The following is an 18,925-nucleotide window of genomic DNA, read 5'->3' on the forward strand; positions in this document are numbered from 1 at the left end:
CTCTCTCAGGTAAAGACAGAATAACTGAGCTTTAAAACCTGAAATTGTGTGAAACAGGAAGATAAAGCAGCTCTCAACATAACGCTTCACTCCCCTCACTGGGTCATATTAATTAACCGGCTAATCTGTCTGGTTTCTGTATGAAACAGAAGATTACCACTTTTCATAGAACATGACAGATAAAAAGTTGTTTCAAGCTTTACACTGATAGCTGCATTAAGAGTGTTCTAATCTGATTCTGGAGAGCTAAATTTAAATAACAAAGATCGACCCACAACGCCTTTTGACTGGAGCAGCGCTTACTTTTTGTAATATTCTCAATTAAAGCACAGTTGAAGTCATGTTAATACCTCAGTTAGAATGAAATTTCATTCACTCACTGAATTGCAATAATTTTTTCACTGAGCCTGCATAACAGAAACTGATATTGTTTGGGTAAGTTTTCCCCAACTACTAATACATGAAGTTTACTACTGAATAAAGGGCAAAGCTCCTGACAATAACACCAGCAGGGCTGTGTCTTTATAAAACCTCGGAGGAAACACACAGAAGCAAACCAAACAGACTGTTTCTGCTTGAAAGGTCCAGTTTTTAAAGAAACATTTTCTTTTGTTCTATGTTGGATTTGTGTTTTTTCCTTAGAACTCTGTTGGCATCAGCCTCTAGTTTGGGCAACATTTTCAATCAGGGTATCTTTGATCAACAAGTTAGCTGTGATGTCTTTCTCCCTACATTTGGGAAATTTTACCACCTGAGGCAAAGATTTCTCTACTAGACTTTACTTTGTGGTATTTGCTTCGATTTTCTCCTAATGACATTTGTGTTTCTGCAGTTTTTCTGGAGTTTAACCTTTGCAAAAAAAAAAGTTCCATCCATTCATCCATCATCTATACACCACTTAATCCTCATTAAGCTCATGGGGGGGCTGGAGTCTATCCCAGGTGATTTAGGGCGACAGCAGGACACCCTGGACAGGCCACCAGTCTATCACAGGGCTACATATAGAGACAAACAATCACACTCACTCACCTATGGGCAATTTAGAAACACTAATTAACTTCATTATGTTCTTGGAATGTGGGAGGAAGCTGGACAACCTGCAGAAAACCCACTCATGCACAGGGAGAACATGCAAACTCCACACAGAAAGATACCAGGAAGCGAACCGGGGATCTTCTAACTGCAAGGCGACAGTGCTAACCACCAAGCCACTGTGCAGCCCCCTCCCAAAAACCATTTGTCACGTTAAAAATAGAAGACAGAATGTGTTCTTAAAACATTTGCAAACAATGTAAGATTAGAAACAATTGTTCAGACTTCTACTATTTGATTAAACTTCTAATATCACACATATTTGTAAAAGCTGCGTGTTATCTTTCACTGGTGACTTCCAAATGTCATGCAGAAGAAAAAAAAAAAACACTGGAATACTATGTGCACATGTCCTAGTATCACCAAATTTAGGTTACTGCAAACAGGAATAATTGTTTATCTGGGTTTTTGTCACTGATGTCAATGATGCTAAGTTGTACCAACGGAGACACAAGTAAACAAAAAGCACCCTAGAACTTGAGACTGTAAGTGAAAGCAGCGTGTTGCATTTTTATTTGGTGTATTAGTATTTGTAACCCTATTGTTTCCCCTCTTCCTCCATTTCTCTGCAGCGTCTCAAGGACAAACTGGATCAGAGGCGAAAAAGTGGAAAAGGTAAGGATGAAAACACTGTTTTTTTTGTATGTGTGGGTGCAGAGAGTGTGTGTCCATTTGTGTGAGCTGGAGGGAGACCCAGCAGGACAGATCTGGGACACTCAGCAGCAGAAACCTAAAACCAGGGCAGCTACTGATCCACTGAGAAACATTTCCATATGTGACAGGTTGTCCGCCCTTAATTAAGCTCTCAGATCTTCTCCATATTTTATCATAATCATTCGTATTCATGCCCGCTGTAGTTGTGGCGATGGACATGATCGTCTCCTCTGCGGGGGGGAAACGTGGATGGGTGCTTCTACTGCGATGGTCAGCAAGGAGACAGGAAACAGGATGAGTCAGGGGAGAAGAAGTAATGCATTTAAAGCTGCTGCATTAAACTTCGCAGCAGTGATTTTCTACCTTATTTCCATGTATTAGTCACAGCCATGACATGTCCGAAATCCCCCCAACACCCTGTACATTCTGCTGTAAAATCGACTTCTATTCTAAAACCAGATTTATGTGCAGCAGAAAGAGTTGAGGCAGTGTTCACCAGTCAGTAGCACCAGCATCTACAGCAGTGAGCAATAGTAGCAGGAACATGAAATATGTGGCAATGACTTTTTAACTGGACTGTTTTTCTTGAATCCTGCTGCAGACGGCAGAGCAGATGGATCACTAGTGGGAGCCTGAGATCTCTTTAAAGTAAACAGGGACGAGAGGCTGGTGGCCGCCATCGTTTATGCTAACATACGATGCCGTGTTCACATCATATATGTCATCTTATATCCCCATACATGTGTGCATACTTAAACAGTACATTTTCGGTGTCTGTCCATTTGAATAAGGCAAAAGTTTGGTTGTTTAAACAGGGATCACAGCGTGCAAGTGTAGCTAAATGTTTCTTTGGCCTGAGGTTATGAAGGGAAGGTCTGTTCTCTAATTTTAACTGCCGTGCTGTTTCAGTTGTTTTATTCTTTGACCAACTTCACACCAATCACTCAGCATATCCCAGATGGATGTTTATAAAACTGATATCTGAATACTAAACAGGATAAAAAATAATTATAGATCCCCATTGCACATTTTAGGACTCTACCTAGGGTATCTGATATGATTTTGTCAACAAAAGTTTAGGAAAAAAAAATTTAAATTACATTCACTCCTCTTCCTTCATCTGAAAATCCTAATTAAGAATATGTTACTTGTTTCCTGCTTCATTGTGAATTGCGTACGTGTTACTGAAAGTGAGAAATTGTAAAAACCTTCAGACATCACATTCTTCATTCTGCACAATAAAACCCAAACACCCAAGTGAATTAGGATTAAGCAAAAGTGGAGGGAGACTTTAAGAGATCTTTTATAGTGTTAGACTTTTTGTGTCATTATGGAGCCTTCAAAGGCAGTAAAAACAGCGTTCACACATAAACAGTAAAAATGGAACAGACGTTGGGCTCACCCTCCTTTGATGTAATCCAGGAAGGTGTGCTCTTGCTCCACAATGAATGATAACAAGGACACCTGTGGGGGAAAAAAAGGATCCCATCTGATTAACTCATGCTCAGTAATTAGGGAAAATAAAATGTAGCAATCTACACATTAACACTGACCTCTGCTCTAACCGCCCACAAAATGACTTATCCACGCAGAGCGATTCTGACGCCCGAGCAGCTTATTAGCATTACAATCAGCGAACATGAGTGCGGCTGCTGATCAGCATGATGGATAACTAGTCACAGACTTTAATTACGGAATCGCAGCGTACAGCAGGAGCAGCAACAAAGCTGTGGCTCATTTCTAAACACCCATCGCTCACTTTTTTTCATTTAAAAGACATCACCCCATCTGAGGTCATGTTTTTCCATCAACTAAAATTCACTGTCTGGATCATAAGCTCTGAGGATTGGAACAAAAACATTAAACAGAGCTGAACTGCTTCGTGCAATCCACTTAGAGGAAAGTTTCAGATGAACAGAAAAGCAAAAGAGGCAGCAGTTTGAGTGCAGCGGGAGATTTGCTCTTATCTCAGATCTCAGACTCACCGTCCCAGAGTTGATGTATCTCTTTTTCTTTATTTTCTTCTTGGCATTCACCACCTGGCATGAAGGCAGAATAGAAAACGAAGGATAATGATAATGTAAACTTGCAGCACAATTCTTTATATCCACCCCTGGGCAAGTAATAAAAACATCTTTGTCCTCCTACTCCATGTCTGTAAGGGTAATGGAGCATAGGGAGGGAATCCAATAACTGCAGTAGGTGAGAATGAGATACCATTGATCATGCCTCGCAGCAAGGCTCCGATTATTCAGAGGGATTTTTATAAACACCTGCACTGTCATGTAAATTTTGCTTTAGCAGCCTTAAGGACAGTGGTACACACGTCCCATATCTCACCCCGCTAACAAACACAATAACAACCACATACAGAGTGAATTACATTGTTTGCAAATTCACAGGTGTACAAGAAAGTGTAGCGCTGGCAGATACATGCACAAAAACACACAAATATTAGGGTGATAAGCACAGCCAGCTCAGTGATTACAGCATTCCCTGCTTTAACTGAAAGTTAAGTAACGCTTGTAGCCAAAAACATGTTTGCGACCGTGAGCGAGGTCAGATATGTCCACTGCTCATTCTACAGGTCTGCACACAAACAAAGCCCAAGCCTGGAGGACACTGTGCTGTGTAATAAAAAAGTCTCCTTCTTTCTTCTCTCTCCTCTCCTCTAAAGCTAGTTTCTAAAGCTTCTCCTCAACTTGTCCGACAAAGATGATGCCTCATAGCACCGTTACCACCACTCAGTCACAGCTGAATTCATATTACATCACAAAGGCATCGCATTCAATTACACCAACCTCCGTTAACACCAGGCCTGCTGTCATCTCAGCTCATGGAGTTAATGTTTGCAAGCCATGTGTGCGTCACGTTGAGTGTGCAGAAATCTGAAAGGAGGTGAAATCTGCAGCCTGTGACCTATTCAAATTCTTTATTTGTCAAAAGTGAAAAGGTAGCGTCATGCCGTCCTAAAAGCCATCTGAGGTCAGTGACCTTGCAGAAAGTGCACCAAGAAAACGGCTGTAATTCATTTACTAATTAAAATGCAGGAGGGTTTGGTGAAGGGTAATGGATGCACTTCCTTCTGCGATGTCAGCAGTGTGAAAGGGCAACTCTGCAAGCCACTCACTCCGTCTGTCTCCATCTCTTCCAACTCATCTCATCATCCTGCGATACTCGCCCCCTTTATCGGCCCTGTTCTTTTCTCAGAACACCTCCATGACTGATTCAGAGCTTCATGCAATATGGCAAGTGTTTTAATGAGTAAGGGCCAGTAGGAGCCTCCCAGTGCTGGACAGTGATCTGGCTTTCTGAGCACTATCCAGAAAAAAAAAAAAAAACCAACAAAAAACTCTAATCAGCTGTACAGTGGCATTGCATTTCCATTCGTATTCTCACCACAGCAGCACCATTGCTCAGCTGGTCACTGCACCACTTAACCTCTCAGATGCTTAATGCCTCGTAGGACCGGTGCAGACAGAGGAGGCTAGCAGTAAATCTCAAACAGCTACAACTCTGCTCCAACCTGCAAGAGTTTCCTGTCATTAAACTAACCTTGCTGGACCAAAGGGTGCACTGATTGGCTTTTAAATTACAGTGGGATTCTCACTCTGACACCCAGAAATGGAGCTTACAGTAGGTTTGTGAATAATTTTGTGGCAACGGTCCTCCTTGCTCAGCCACCCTTTTGTTTGGTGTGCTTGTCTTGACGTGAGAGTGGATGCACACATATCTTACACTGAACAGACAGATGCTGCACTCCTTCAGAACTGGATATAAATAGGTCAGTTTCACATTGCGACCTGAATTCTACCTCGGAGCAGTTTGAGGCGAAGGAACAACCACCATACAGCAGTCAGAATGTGAAGTGCAACAGCATCCAGTGTTTAAAGGTCCTCTGCTCTGAGGGAAAACAGAGAGGCTGATAACAGTACCGACTGTCTTTATCTCACCTCGTACACGTTTAACTGGCTCTGGCCTCGACACAGCTCTTTGTAGCTTGTAGTGAATTCGCCGATGAAATCATGGCTGGTAGAAAGAGACAAAAAACTGCATTAAACCTGCAGAATTAATTCAGATACAATAGGTACACGTTGAAGATAAATGTAACTGGAGGAATTACACCAGAACTGCCAATGCCAGATGTATTATAGCAATACATTTAGAAAACGAATTAAAATTAATAACAACTAAGTCAGAGGTATTGTGATGATTTCCTACTGAGTGTGAAGATTTTCTGCACAAGTGCAAAGTGCTATTTCCATTCAAGCTGAAGAAAAAACTCAGATTGAAGGCAAGATACGACAAAGGTTTCATAAATTGCATAAATTACTTTTTAATCAGTTCATAATTGTGAATGTGCTGCCAGTGTGTGTGTGTGTGTGTGTGTGTGTGTGTGTGTGTGTGTGTGTGTGTGTGTGTGTGTGTGTGTGTGTGTGTGTGTGTGTGTGTGTGTGTGTGTGTGTGTGTGTGTGTGTGTGTGTGTGTGTGTGTGTGTGTGTGTGTATTTGCATCCATTACCTTCCGTCTCTGTCCCAGTCATATACTTCCACCTTGATAGTCCTGCAAAACACGTCAAAAGAGGGGCAAAAGCACTTGTTTGAGAGAGCACATTTATGCAGTGCATGAGCTACATTCATAATGTCCTTGAGGGAAAATTTCACAAAGCATTTCTGAAATGACACAGCACCAAACAAGCTATTAAAGCTCATTAATTGTGTGCGAAGGGTGAATTAAATCAATCAAAACGGAGCCTGCTCTGTGTTCTGCATGCAAAGATGCAAACATCTCTCTGAAGATCTAATAAAGTCGACAAAAATGCGTTCTTTCTTCTGAACTAGACAGTCCTGCACACTGGGACTGGTCCAGTTTTAAAATGCATTAGCTAATAGCAAATCAATGCCAGTCTTGGTAAAAGCAAACATTTAACCAAGACTGAGACAAACACAAATTCAGAGCTTATTTGGCTTCTGTCTGTTTCTGTCATGCATCAAAAAGCAAAGAAAAAGTTTTTAGCGCAGGTTGACAAACTGGCATCAAGGATTTTAATGAATTGTTTATTATAGGGTTTGTGTATCTCACAGAGAGGTTGATAGAGTTTGGGTAAAGCATCTTCTCAGCACATGCCAAAGACAGAAGACTAACCTCTTGGGAAAGAGTGTATTTTGTTCCCAAAATAAGTTGGAAGGTGAAAAACCAAACACGTAAGCCTGAGAGAATTCTCCGCGAATGAGGAAAGTGCTTCTTCTTTTCTTCTTGATTTGATGGAAATCCTGGTGGCTTTACCACCCCTCATTCCCCCATCAGCTGCTGTCAATCATGTGTCAGTGGGGCCAAGAGGAGGCAGGTTGATGGAGGGCTTCCCTGTTATCCTGCCCTGAGCTCATTCTATCTGCATTTAGTGTTACTTTAGCACCAAACATGTGCATTCTGTGTGGTGTAGAAATAGATAAGGACAGAATTGTGCTGTGAATAGGTGCTAAAACAAGCTGTTGTCTCAGTCGTAATACTGAGTCAGTGCATAACACAGCCAGATATTCACAGTCAGAGTGAGAAAATGATCTAAGCTTCCTTGTAGTTTTGACTGACAGATAAAAAAAGAGTGTGTTTTGACACTCGGGGCCCTTCACAGCAGGTGACTCCCCAAGGAGGAGTCAAAAATCAAAATACGGATCAGGGGCAGCGCTGCAGTGTGTCCTTAGCGCTTCATCAATCTTATTTCAGTTCCTGTACCCAGATCATGTCTGAGTGGGAAAAAGGAGAGATTTCACTTTCTGATCACAATCGATGCCAGATGAGTACAAGAGATTTACTAGATTCACATAAGGCTCAAATACATGACTACTGAGAGCCAGTGGACACATCATCAGTGTTTTTGCCACAGATTTGCACAAGAAACATGGATAAGGAGGAAATAAAAAGTCCAAAACATGAGCCTTTATCTGAGTCTCTGAATCACTGCACATACTTCAGGTCAAAGCCAGGCTACGAGTAATGATCACAGAGCAATTATGTTTTAAACAGAATTTAAACTTTGATTTGTAGTAAAGCATCGGATCAAAACGAATGAAAACTGTAGTGCTGCTGTATAGATGTTGGACAAAGAGCGTGTCAGGAAACATCACAGCACAGCAAACTGCAGGTATTTACAAGGAAAGCCAGGGGACCCGAAATTGCTGTAGATTTCTGTTGCCATCAAAATCCTCAAAGGGAATCCGGCGTCTTTCATGCTTCTGCTTCATCTGTCTGACCCAATTAGCTTCTCCGGGCAGGTGAGCAGAGATGAGATCGAAGCAGAGAGCCTTTGCTGACGCCCAGCGTGGCGAGGAGGGCAGCGTTTGACGGCTTCTTTGACAACCTCTGCACGCTCACACGGCTGCCTGCGTCTACACACTTTCATGCTTATGCTCACACACACAGCGAGGCCTCACTGTCCTTCCAGCCACCTGTCAACATCTATAGAACGACAAGTACAGCCACTCTCCCTCCCAGTCTCACTTCTTTCTTTTTCTCTCCCTTGTTTTTTTTTTTTTAATTTTCCCACCAAAACTCTTCCTGCTCCTTTGGTGTTCTGCAATCAGTTGTGTCTCCGAGTGTGTTTGTGTGTCCAGAAGGTTTAGTTGTCCATCATCATTGCACCTACCTCTCATAGTCTCCGTTGCAGAGCGCCCTGACGGGGATGGAGAAGGGCTGCCACACTGGGTTTAGTGTGCTCTTCACCACCTCGGTCTTGTGACAGATGGTGAACCTGGAGATGAGGGTGAGCAGGGATTTAAAATCCTCGAGCACACATCTCAATGATAAAATCTCCTCGCAGGAGCACGCTTTGCTTTGGGACCACGTCTGCACAAATATATCAGTATGCAGCTGAGTTCAAGAGGTCTCAGCGTAATTCTCTCGACCTTGGTTCCATTCCTCCCACCTGGCTTTTAAAAGCCAAAACCAGAAGGCAAGAGACAAACTCACGTGCCATCCTCATTACTTCTGTAGAAAACCATGAAAGGATCCGACTTTCCGAAGAAGTCCTTTTTGTCCAGTTTGTTGGCACAGAACTGCATGGTGGCGTAGTCCTACAGGACAGAGGAAGAAATGGTCAGAGAAATGCAAAACAAAAAAATGTGGAGGACACTGTAGATCCACGCTCCTGCTTCTGATTGCCTCCTGTTTGTTTATACATGCCGTGTGCCAAGATATAAAAGCACTGAAGCACCAAATAAATGCAAAGTGCTGACTGAATCCTAATAAGAGGAGAGTCAAACCAACCAGTAGTTTCCCAAACCTGCAAATGCATTCATTACCTTTTTTTTTTTTTATAGTATAACTCCTGCAGAACAATGTGGATGGAATAAGGGATATGAAATTGAAAACACCATGTTGTGCAGAATATAATAATAGTAACAGTATGAGGCGGCATGCACGCACTCAGAAATGGATTCTGCACATTGGTGGGGGGGGGCTGTGTACAAAAAGGAGATGGAAGGTGTGAGAACAGCTAATGATACATTAGAAAGGCTGGTATTATCATAATTATACTCATTTAGGCAGCATTTCAATGTCCACTGCCATATCAAGGACAATGAAAATGCCCCATAATGCTCTTATTTCCAGAGAGTCTCCCTGTGGTCAAGGCATTAGTCTGCACTGTATAATGATGAGGCTGGATAGTGAACACACTGGACAGGTAAATGTCCACTTCAGGAGAGAGTCTGCAAAATGATCTGCATCACTTCAGCAACAACCTTCATCTTAACACTGATGGAACCTTTTTTACAGCCTTGAAATCTTCCACATCTGCAAGCCTGATGATGACATATTGAAGTGTGAGATACCAGAAGAAATCCAGAGCCGTCAACCAGCAAAAAGAGACGCTGTTTTTACCCAGCTGGTGTCCTGGGCTTTTAGGTTTTAGATCTGAATCAGCATGGTGCTGTGCAGGGCCTCTATTGATTGCTCTGACCCACATTGGGGGTGGCACGCTCTGACCTGCCTCTCTCTAACCTCCCATCACATCGCTTTATGCCTCGGACGCCGACACAGACCTGCCAATATGTTGGAGGCAACCGCTGTGAGAAAGACGGATGCCGCTGCACAGACAGCTGCGAGCTCATTTGTTTGCTCTTTCAAATCGTAGTTTGATTCCCATCAACGCTGAGAAAATGTTTAAACAGAGGAAAAGCTGATTAACACAGTCAGCGGTGGCAGCTAATTGGGCTGCTGTGTATCTAGTTTCATTTCTGTCATTTTCAGCTGTTATTTGTGTTTCTACCCACTCTGCAATTATATGTAGAGACCACGTTCATGTAAAATTGTCTTTTTCCAATTTGAATATTTGGAAAACCGAGTTATGGAGCCATAAACTGTGTATTTTGTGCCTGAAGAGTGTCAAGCTCTCCCTTGTTGACTTTTCACAAAAACATCTCATTTTCCAAGTTCCCATTTGGTGGATTGAAAAAGAAACAACGCATCATGTTAGAAGAGTTTGCTTGGTCAGTTTTTCAAGCCCTTAAAAACAGAACCGTCCTATAACTGTCCTGCTTCGCCGTGACACAGCCTCTACAATTACACTGTCATGGCAGCACGGTGCCCTAAGCCTTCATTAGGCCCAGATAACACATCCCCACTCCGGTGCCGAGCAGTGTTCTCTCATTAAGTGAGGAAAAAGCAGAACATTCATTTCAGCCACTGCGGTTTAGGAGCAGCAGGGGAATACTGAGTGCAGTCTGCATCCTTCCTCCTATTCCTCTGCTCTATCAAGATATCACTTCATGGGGTAAGTGGCAGAGCTCTGCATGCTGTCACTTTCAGAGAGTGGGACTGGTCTTTCAAAGGAATACAAAGCAACGCTGACAATACTCGAATTCCTGTTACATAAGCTTATGACATCCTCAGGATCTCTGACTGACTGTAGTGAATCACCAGACTGAATCATGAGCCATGAGAGGATTATATGAACCAGAAATTAGCACAACTCCTGCGAATGCTTCACGCATCGCTCTATTCGGTCTGGTCTTTTTCTATTATTACTGGTAGCCTCAGGTAGAGGAATTTTTTGTCAACGTGAGAATCTGTTTTATCTATGCACAAAAAAATAAAGAAAATGGAACTCAAAAGAGTGGGGGGAAAAAGCTAAATTCCATTTTGTGACTGCACTGATCAGTTTGCTTGAGGAAAATACATGAAACAATCCAAAATGCCGATAATAATTAAGGCTTAGTGTGAGTCAATGAATAGAATAGAAATGCTTTATTCATCCAGTTTATCTTTTCAGTATTCAATATCCCGTTCACTTCGCCTTGTACATATACAGCTTCACTTTGCTTTATATATTTATTTTGTTCATCTCTATCTATGTATATATTGTATATATGTATGTATAGAGTATGCGCAGTGTGATACATATAAATACCTTGATTTAACTTTATCATGTACAAGTCATACAAACTGAAAAAAGCCTTGCTCTTCTAGATCCATAAACAGACACTAAAGTGTTGTGCAGTTCACTTAAATTTACATCAGCCAGAGCTGTAGCTGGACCATGAGGAAAATCTAAAATTGAGCCAGTCAGTGCTCAGCAGTCACATGTGCCAGAGATAACAACAGCCAAGAGGAAGCCTTTGATCCATGTTGTTCTGCTGTTGCTCTGTCTAATGACACCTGGCAGATTCAGCACCAAGGAGAGCGCCAACCCACCTCCTGGTTAACAGTCCCTGTAGAACTTCCACAGCGGATTCCCACTCTGTTGGTTTCAGTTTCCCCAAAAGAGAGCCGCATTGTTTACCACAGCTGCCTCCATTTATTGGTCACTGGTGGACTATAGAACAAACACAATCCAGATGGATGCAAGCAGTTCCATCCTGCTGTAATTCACAGATGTGCTGACAGCAGCATCCTCAGAGTCGTCGTCTGCAATCTGTCTTTTCCTTCAGTTGTTCTTTACTTAGACCCGAGTTGTTCCCATTCAGGGTTAAATTCTGTGTAAACAGGGCATGTCTGGAATCTTTGTCTCTCTAAGTGAATGTGGTAGAAAGGAAGTGGTCATTTGTACCAGTAACGATGATTTGCATTTAATTTAGTAAATCGCTTTTTTGAAGTGGTGCTTTGCGGCGCCGGTGCTGCTCCTATCAGTGCAGATTTCAATGCACCTGATGACTCACAGCAGCCCTTCAGTGACTGTGAACACTGACACTTCAGTCCAGCAGGACAGAATCAGTAACAGTTATCATGGCAGCTTCATTATCAGCACGGCTTATCCGTCCCACTCCAACAGGAGACTTTTTATTTGTCAGGGAACAGACGATGGTGAGTAAAACTACAAGAAAACCTCCAAATCAAAGTCATACAAAACTAGTATGACAGAAAGTTAAGAATCCTGAATCATTAGTTGCTTACATGCACTGGGGCATCATAAAACATTTATAAAGAAGCTCCCTGGATTGCTGCTGAGTCTCTGAGGGAGGCCGGTTGTTCTGGTCAATAAGTCTTGCTACTTTCCCCTGCTCCACTGGCAGCAGTATAATGTGATTATTTACTATCTTCATTTAGCAGTGTTGAAAGAAAGCCAATGGGCATTAGTGGACACAGGTTGTTACGCAGACTCATGGATTAACACACCGCACATAGAAGCAAATGCCTGTTTTAGTGATTGGAATGAAGGCGGTCTCATTAAATAGCCATTTAAACTCATAGTATATTCACTATGTACACAATTTCCAAATGACAAACGCAGTCGCACAGTTACGCAGCATATCCTGCTCGTTTAATGGGGACATTTATGATGCAATATATCTTACTGAAGTCGAGCATATTAAACATCCCACTTCACTTCAGCGGGCTTGTGAACATTGTTAAACATGCATTATGCACCGATTCCCCACAACACATACAATTTCACAGTGATGTGTCTCAATCTATCAGTACATTCAATTAAACTCTGATGCACCGCTGTTAAAAGGCCCACTTCACGTCAGATTAGTGAACACGGTATAACATTTATTCCAAAATGCACGGTGTAAACAAATTAAAAAGTATGCTGGTTCAAACTTTTTGGACTTACTCTGCAGTTTCCCAGCTCCTCTGCAGATAAGATGATGGTTCCACATTTCTTCCCTGGGATGCCGCTGTGGAAACAAACACATGTCGTTCACAGGAATATTCACAGAGATCCACTTTTTATTTTTATTTCAACATCTGTAGCTCAAAACAGAGAAGCATTATGTTGCCATTTTTCACATGTAATTTAATCTGGCCAATAAACAGCTCCCTCCTCAGAATGAAATTGGTCAGTGGCTGATACTTTCTAGCAGCAGCTTCTGCCAAATCTAGAGAGTCCAGTTATCATTTAAGAAGCAGCTTCAGTATCAAACCACAGTTGAGGAGCCGGGTTTTAGTTTTGTTCCACAGTTTTGATCTGACACCTCCTGTATGCCAAGAGAAGCGGAAGTGTTCCAGACGCAGGAATACCAGTGATAATAATGACTCTAGTTTGTAAGGCTTTATTTTACAGTCACATTTTATTTCAGGCTCATAATGCATTATGACCCCATATAGAATATTACTTTACCATGACAGTTTGACAGCTCTAATAAGCACATTATTCTTGTCTCACCACCTTAAGTGAATCAAAAACAAGTTATAAATACAGGATTTCCACTTCTTTAGCACAACGTGGAATAAAACTGCTGAGACAGAACTCCTCTGATCCTCGCTTGCTGGCACCACATTAGGACTTTAAAGCTCGGCAGATCTGCGCCTTGTTTACCGCTGATTTCTGCTCCAGCAGATGATCAAGACGTATCGCAGCACCAGAGAGGTTCCCGGCATGTCTGTGTTTCTGTACATCCCCTCCTTCAGTAACTGGCCAATCCAGTGGAGACAGCTTTGCTCCAGAGTTTGTCCTAAGTGTTATTCGGCTGTATTTTTTGAAGCGGAACAAAATGATTTTCTCTTTTTGATATCCAATCTCTCGACATCCACTGAAGCTGAGAGATGAAGGCAAAGACGATTCCACCCAACACAGAGAAAGACGCCATATCTACTTTACAATCATACTGTGGCACTCCAGCAGCTGACGCTTGTGTCATCTTTCCAGATAAAGAAAGAAATTACACAAGAGCCCTGCTGTGGCTGTAGCTGGAGACCAATCATTAGAAGGTCAGACCTGCTGCAGATCCTCATCAAGCTGTGACAACTGATCTGACTGACAGTTATACTCGAATCCTTACTGCTAAACAAGAGGTGGTCTTTGACTACAGCGACATAAGCTTGAATTATTTACGAAGACAAATCACAGCACAGACCTGCAATGACTGAACTTTCAATACTGGGGTTATTCCAGGGGAGTATTAGGAGATGGTGTGGTTTCTTCTCTGGAAGCGATTGAATTGTTTGTCAGACATATGGAGTGTTTTCAGTAACCTCTCTCAGGTTTTCCAGGCAGTGAAACGTTCCATATAAGCTTTATTTAATACTTCGGTTCAAATCCACCGATCAAAACATCCAACTGCTACATAATGAGGCAAAAACAAGGCGGTCGTATTCTCACAGGGGAGACCCACTTCATTTTAAACCTCGGTCTTCAAGGCCTGTAGAGATCAGTCTCAAGGTGAATTAACTGTCCTTGAATTATTGATGCTTCGCTCCAAGTCGCCACTGGCAGTTTGATGACACCTCAAAGAGCCAGTAAAGCCCCCTCACACCAATGAGGCCAGTAAACCCCGCACACTCCACGGGTCAAATTATCTTCCAGAGGTCGCGTTAATGACTAATGCTCCTTTCAAACTGCAAAATGAGATCCAGTTGATTGGTAAAACATCAGCTCCAGACACCTTAAGATGCACCACCCTGCTCTAATCTCTGCAGCAGAGAAGAGAGAGCAGGTACCAAAAGGGCAGCGGTCTTTTAAATTAGGCATGCATTATTGAGCGCGGCATTTTCCTCTGACAATGACTAGTTAACATGAAGAGCAAGCAGACGGATAAATACAGTTCCTGCCAATTATCCATAGCACATGACTTCCTTTTTATTTCTCTGGCTGTTTGTGCGAGCTTGAAGCAGCTTCTGTGCTGAAATGTGACTGCTGGTGATATGAAGTGTCCTGCATCAAGAGTCCTCATTCACTGACGGTTCCTCAGTGGGAAAACGCTTTGATGATGAAATTATGTGAAATGCGCCGCCATGGTCCTCCTTCCTGTACTATCTGCAGTGAACAAGGTTTACAGTCAGCCCGCTGTGAGGAACTGATGGAATTTAATCAGCTGGTCCTGTAATTGTGTGTTAAACTTGAATATTTCATCGACTCCAGTCGAGTCAAGCAACGTCAGGGTGTTTTATGATGTTTTACAGTTGGGCAGTTGGACTAAATAACACGGCAATGTGACAACTTTAGTGGTTCATCATGCATATGCAGTACACATTTCATTATATTACTTGTTACCTACGTTTAATTGCCAGCATTGCTATTTACTCTTCTAGTCCAGCCTCATATTGGCTCACTTATTTAATTTAAGGAATGTATTGTACTTATATGTTATTGCTTTCTACCTTTCTGCTCTGCATTTCTTATGTTGTGTCATTTTTTTCTGAGCAATATCTGGCACAAAAATTTCCTTTGGGATTTATAGTTTTATCTTATTTTATCTTGTCTTGTTTTTGTTCCTCGGTGGGATGAGTTATTTCAACACAAGTCAAATGGTCAAATATAGTGTCCCGATGTTACAATGCAATCAAATTATTCCATAAGTATCTATATTATTGTCATATTTTTAGCACAACAGACAGAATTTCAGGGTATTATGAGCTGGCCCAGTTTAAATACACAGTAGAAATGAACAACAGTGGAGAAAGAAGCAGCAATGGCATCTAAAGTCAGAGTTAAGCGCAGAGACTTGAATAGAGTTTTGATCTGCTGGACTTATTCTGCGAAGACTGATGACAGCTTGTTATCATCTGTGGCTTCTGTGCTTCCAGAGAGTGATTAATGTGATATAATAAAGCCTTCCTGCATCTCAGGAATGCAGGTGACTGCACTAACCATATGCTAAGTAGCTGTGATGCTTAATACAATTCACATTTCATAATTCATACTCGGCACTCGGCAGACACGGTGCCATATGGGCCTGACCGATCCAATGCCAGTCCGTGATGCGTATTGATGCTGCCTGCGACCCTCCGTGGGCCTCATATTTACGGTCAGATTAGCATCATGTCTGCTGTTCCTCCTCTTCAACAGAAACCCCCGTGATCAAACAAAACTTCACGAGGACAACAAACAAGTAGAGACAGAAGTGAAACAGGGCCTAGTAGCACAGAGGCTTCCTTTACCCAGAAAGAGGTGGAAGGAAGGAAGGAGCACTGTCATGCTCAGAGCTCACACCGAAACACAGAGTTAGCAGCAGCTGTCTTGACAGATCCCCTGTTTGATCAACTGAATGGAAAGAGATCAAGCAGCATATTTCAGCTTCACCACAATTACTTGGCTGAAGTTTCTGATACCGCTGTTGTGCAGAATACCAATGAGAATACTGGGTCTCTCTAAAGTTGCTAAGGGAGAGTGCATTCGCGCCATTTATTCCTCCAAAAAAAAAAAAAAAGCATCACAGATTATCACGCATGACATATTACATTACGGATATTCGGGCGCGATGTATGGCGGCTATAATTTCCCATCTAGAGGCAGTAGCTGTCGTGAAATGGTGATTCACAATGCGTGTATTCTCCATTGCCTATCAGTGCAGAGGTGGGGTGGATGGAGGTTGGTGAGATTAAAGTCCAAAGAGGGAGAAGGAAGCAATTGTTGATGCTGTTCACATTAGGTCATTAAGATGAGGAATGGTCTTGATATTTAACAACGCCGCAACGTGTCCTGCATACGAGAGCGAGGGAGGGTTATCTGCTCAACAACATGAGTGAGAGCCCACGAAGACGAAAATGATTTTCCTCCACACTGCAGTTGTTGCAGGGTGGGTCCTCATATTTTCCCATGACTGCAGCGTTGCCATGCTCAGGTGCGAGTTATTTTTGCCATTATAAATGAAAGATGAGAAGAAGCAATTGTCCAGATCAGTGAATCCAGGGATAAATTAACCAATCAAGCCAGTTTGAGGAGAGTCAAAGATCAACAGAGACGGTCGGCAGGCAGATAATCTGGCTTTGTGCCACAGTAAACATTCGGGGGCAGTGGGCAGATCAGAGTTGAACAGAATTAGACAAGGTTGCCAAAACTATATGTGGGTTCAAATGGGATTATACCACTAATCCCCTTGATCTTCATACACCGATAAGCATCCATAATCCCTCACCTCACCAGGATTAAAAAAGAGAGAGAGAGGATGAAAAGTGCACCAGCTAATTCAAAAGGACATCAGAATACCTACTGTAGTTCTCAGAGAGGAGAAGAGATGCAGCTTCCTACTGGTTCTTCAGGAGGAGCTGGTGTTAGTGTTGAAGGGAGGTAGCTACAGGCAACCTGTGCTGAGCTCTTTGAAGCTTTGTTAGAATGAGCACAAAGCAAGTAAATAGGGCAAAAAAATGTGCTGCAGAAAAATGTCACATAGTTATATTTGAAATAAACAACCACCAGGAAAAAATGTGCTCGATTTTTTAACAGCAGAATTGAGATGAGACCAGATTACCATAAATACCACCTATAGATAATGACCATCACCACAACCTCATTAAATGAACCTAATCCTCTTATTTATATGCTCACTAATTGTACACACTGAATATGAAATCCGATTAAATTATTTCCCATTTTACGACTCGTATAGTGATGTAGTGACACCATTGTTGACGTTCTGATTACCATAAATTACAGCACGGACTTTAATTAGTATAACAATGTTTGATTTATCAGGATTCTAAACAAATGAGGCTTTCATCAACCACCTGCAAGCAAGAAATCGCTTGTTTTGACAGCCAAAGAGAGGATTACGACAAGCTGTCAATCAGGAGGAAACTTTCTCTCTTCAGTCGAGTTCGCTCAAGTTCATCTGTTCTCACCTGCCAATGAGAGAAAAGCTTGTTTAGAGCCCATTTCAATTCCCCACCTCTAGCAAGGAAAGAGCATCCCTCTGCATAAGAGGCCAGAAGAGATGTTTAAGTTGCATTTCATCCAGCTTTTCCACTGCAGACGTGTGACATCAAGTCACAGATGATTCTCTTCGTCGTTGTCGCTGCACCTTAAGCCTGACAGCACAATAATGATATACATATCATGCTGCACCGGGCTGCTTTGACCTCCGCTGTGGTGGTTACTGCTGACTCTAGATTGCAATCTGTGCACCAACAGATTGTTTTCAGGTGCTGAGTGGATCATAGGAGCCTTAAAATGGGCCAGCAGAGCCTTACGGTTGCTCTTTCACCTTTATAGCAGATGCAGCTCGCAGTCGTGACAGAAATGAACACTGTGGGCTTCACAGCGCAATATAAATCAGCCAGGCTTATCTAGCGAGTAAAAACCTCCGCTGCCCTCGCCTGCTCCTGCACCTAAAGGCCTCTATTATTAGCGTGAAGACAACACTCTATGGCCTTATTATCTACAGAGCTTTAAAAAAACCAACAGCTTTAACCGCCGCAGTACATATATATGTATATGTATATGTATATGTATATAAACGAAGCCTTTTTATGGCAGAACAAAGCAGATTTCCGGATGCTGTGTGATGCCAAAGTCCTTGAAGAGCCATAAATGGAGCTTTTCAGCTGACAGTCGAAGTGAATGTGTGGGAAGGCCAGGTGAGCAAACAGTTTAGTCTGAGAGCTGCTGAGAAAGGAGGCTTTTTGTTCCTTGTGGAGCCAAAATGGTAGCTAATAATAAATCCCCATTTCATCGGACAAAAAGGGCTTCTTGTACACTCGGCACGGTTTGGGTTTTCCATATCTAAGCAGGAATACACATTATTAGAGAGGGACCCTTGTTAGCATTCAGCCTTGGAGCCCAAACTGGCATTTAGCGAGGCAGCACAATGCTCTAATTGTGTGTGGTGTCCCAAGGCGGAGGATGCTGATTACTGTAAGCCGTCTAAAACACTTCACCTCCCCGACAAGTTAAACAGCCAAACATGGGGCTGAAAGTCAAAGTACCTGCTCCAGCTTCTCCGTTTACAGTATCAAGAGTGCTTGGATTTGGGGTTTTCTAGCTTCACCAGCAGTTGAACTTTTTTTCCACTCCCACTCATCA

General features: G+C 42.4%; 1 protein-coding gene across 2 annotated transcripts in view; it reads right to left on the minus strand.

Moving 5' to 3' along the window:
* cpne5a (copine Va) overlaps positions 1–18,925 on the minus strand; it is an 81,188-nt gene that overhangs the window by 26,982 nt on the left and 35,281 nt on the right. For both annotated transcript variants that reach the window (XM_023285847.3, XM_035955310.2), the window contains 7 exons: positions 12,800–12,863; positions 8,713–8,816; positions 8,390–8,494; positions 6,268–6,309; positions 5,700–5,775; positions 3,732–3,785; positions 3,149–3,210 (listed from right to left, as the gene is read on the minus strand). In XM_023285847.3, the coding sequence (XP_023141615.2) occupies positions 3,149–3,210; positions 3,732–3,785; positions 5,700–5,775; positions 6,268–6,309; positions 8,390–8,494; positions 8,713–8,816; positions 12,800–12,863 (507 nt within the window). The remainder of the gene's footprint in view (positions 1–3,148; positions 3,211–3,731; positions 3,786–5,699; positions 5,776–6,267; positions 6,310–8,389; positions 8,495–8,712; positions 8,817–12,799; positions 12,864–18,925) is intronic.

Source organism: Amphiprion ocellaris, chromosome 8, assembly GCF_022539595.1.
Source record: "Amphiprion ocellaris isolate individual 3 ecotype Okinawa chromosome 8, ASM2253959v1, whole genome shotgun sequence".
In the NCBI taxonomy this organism is placed as follows: Eukaryota; Metazoa; Chordata; class Actinopteri; family Pomacentridae; genus Amphiprion; species Amphiprion ocellaris.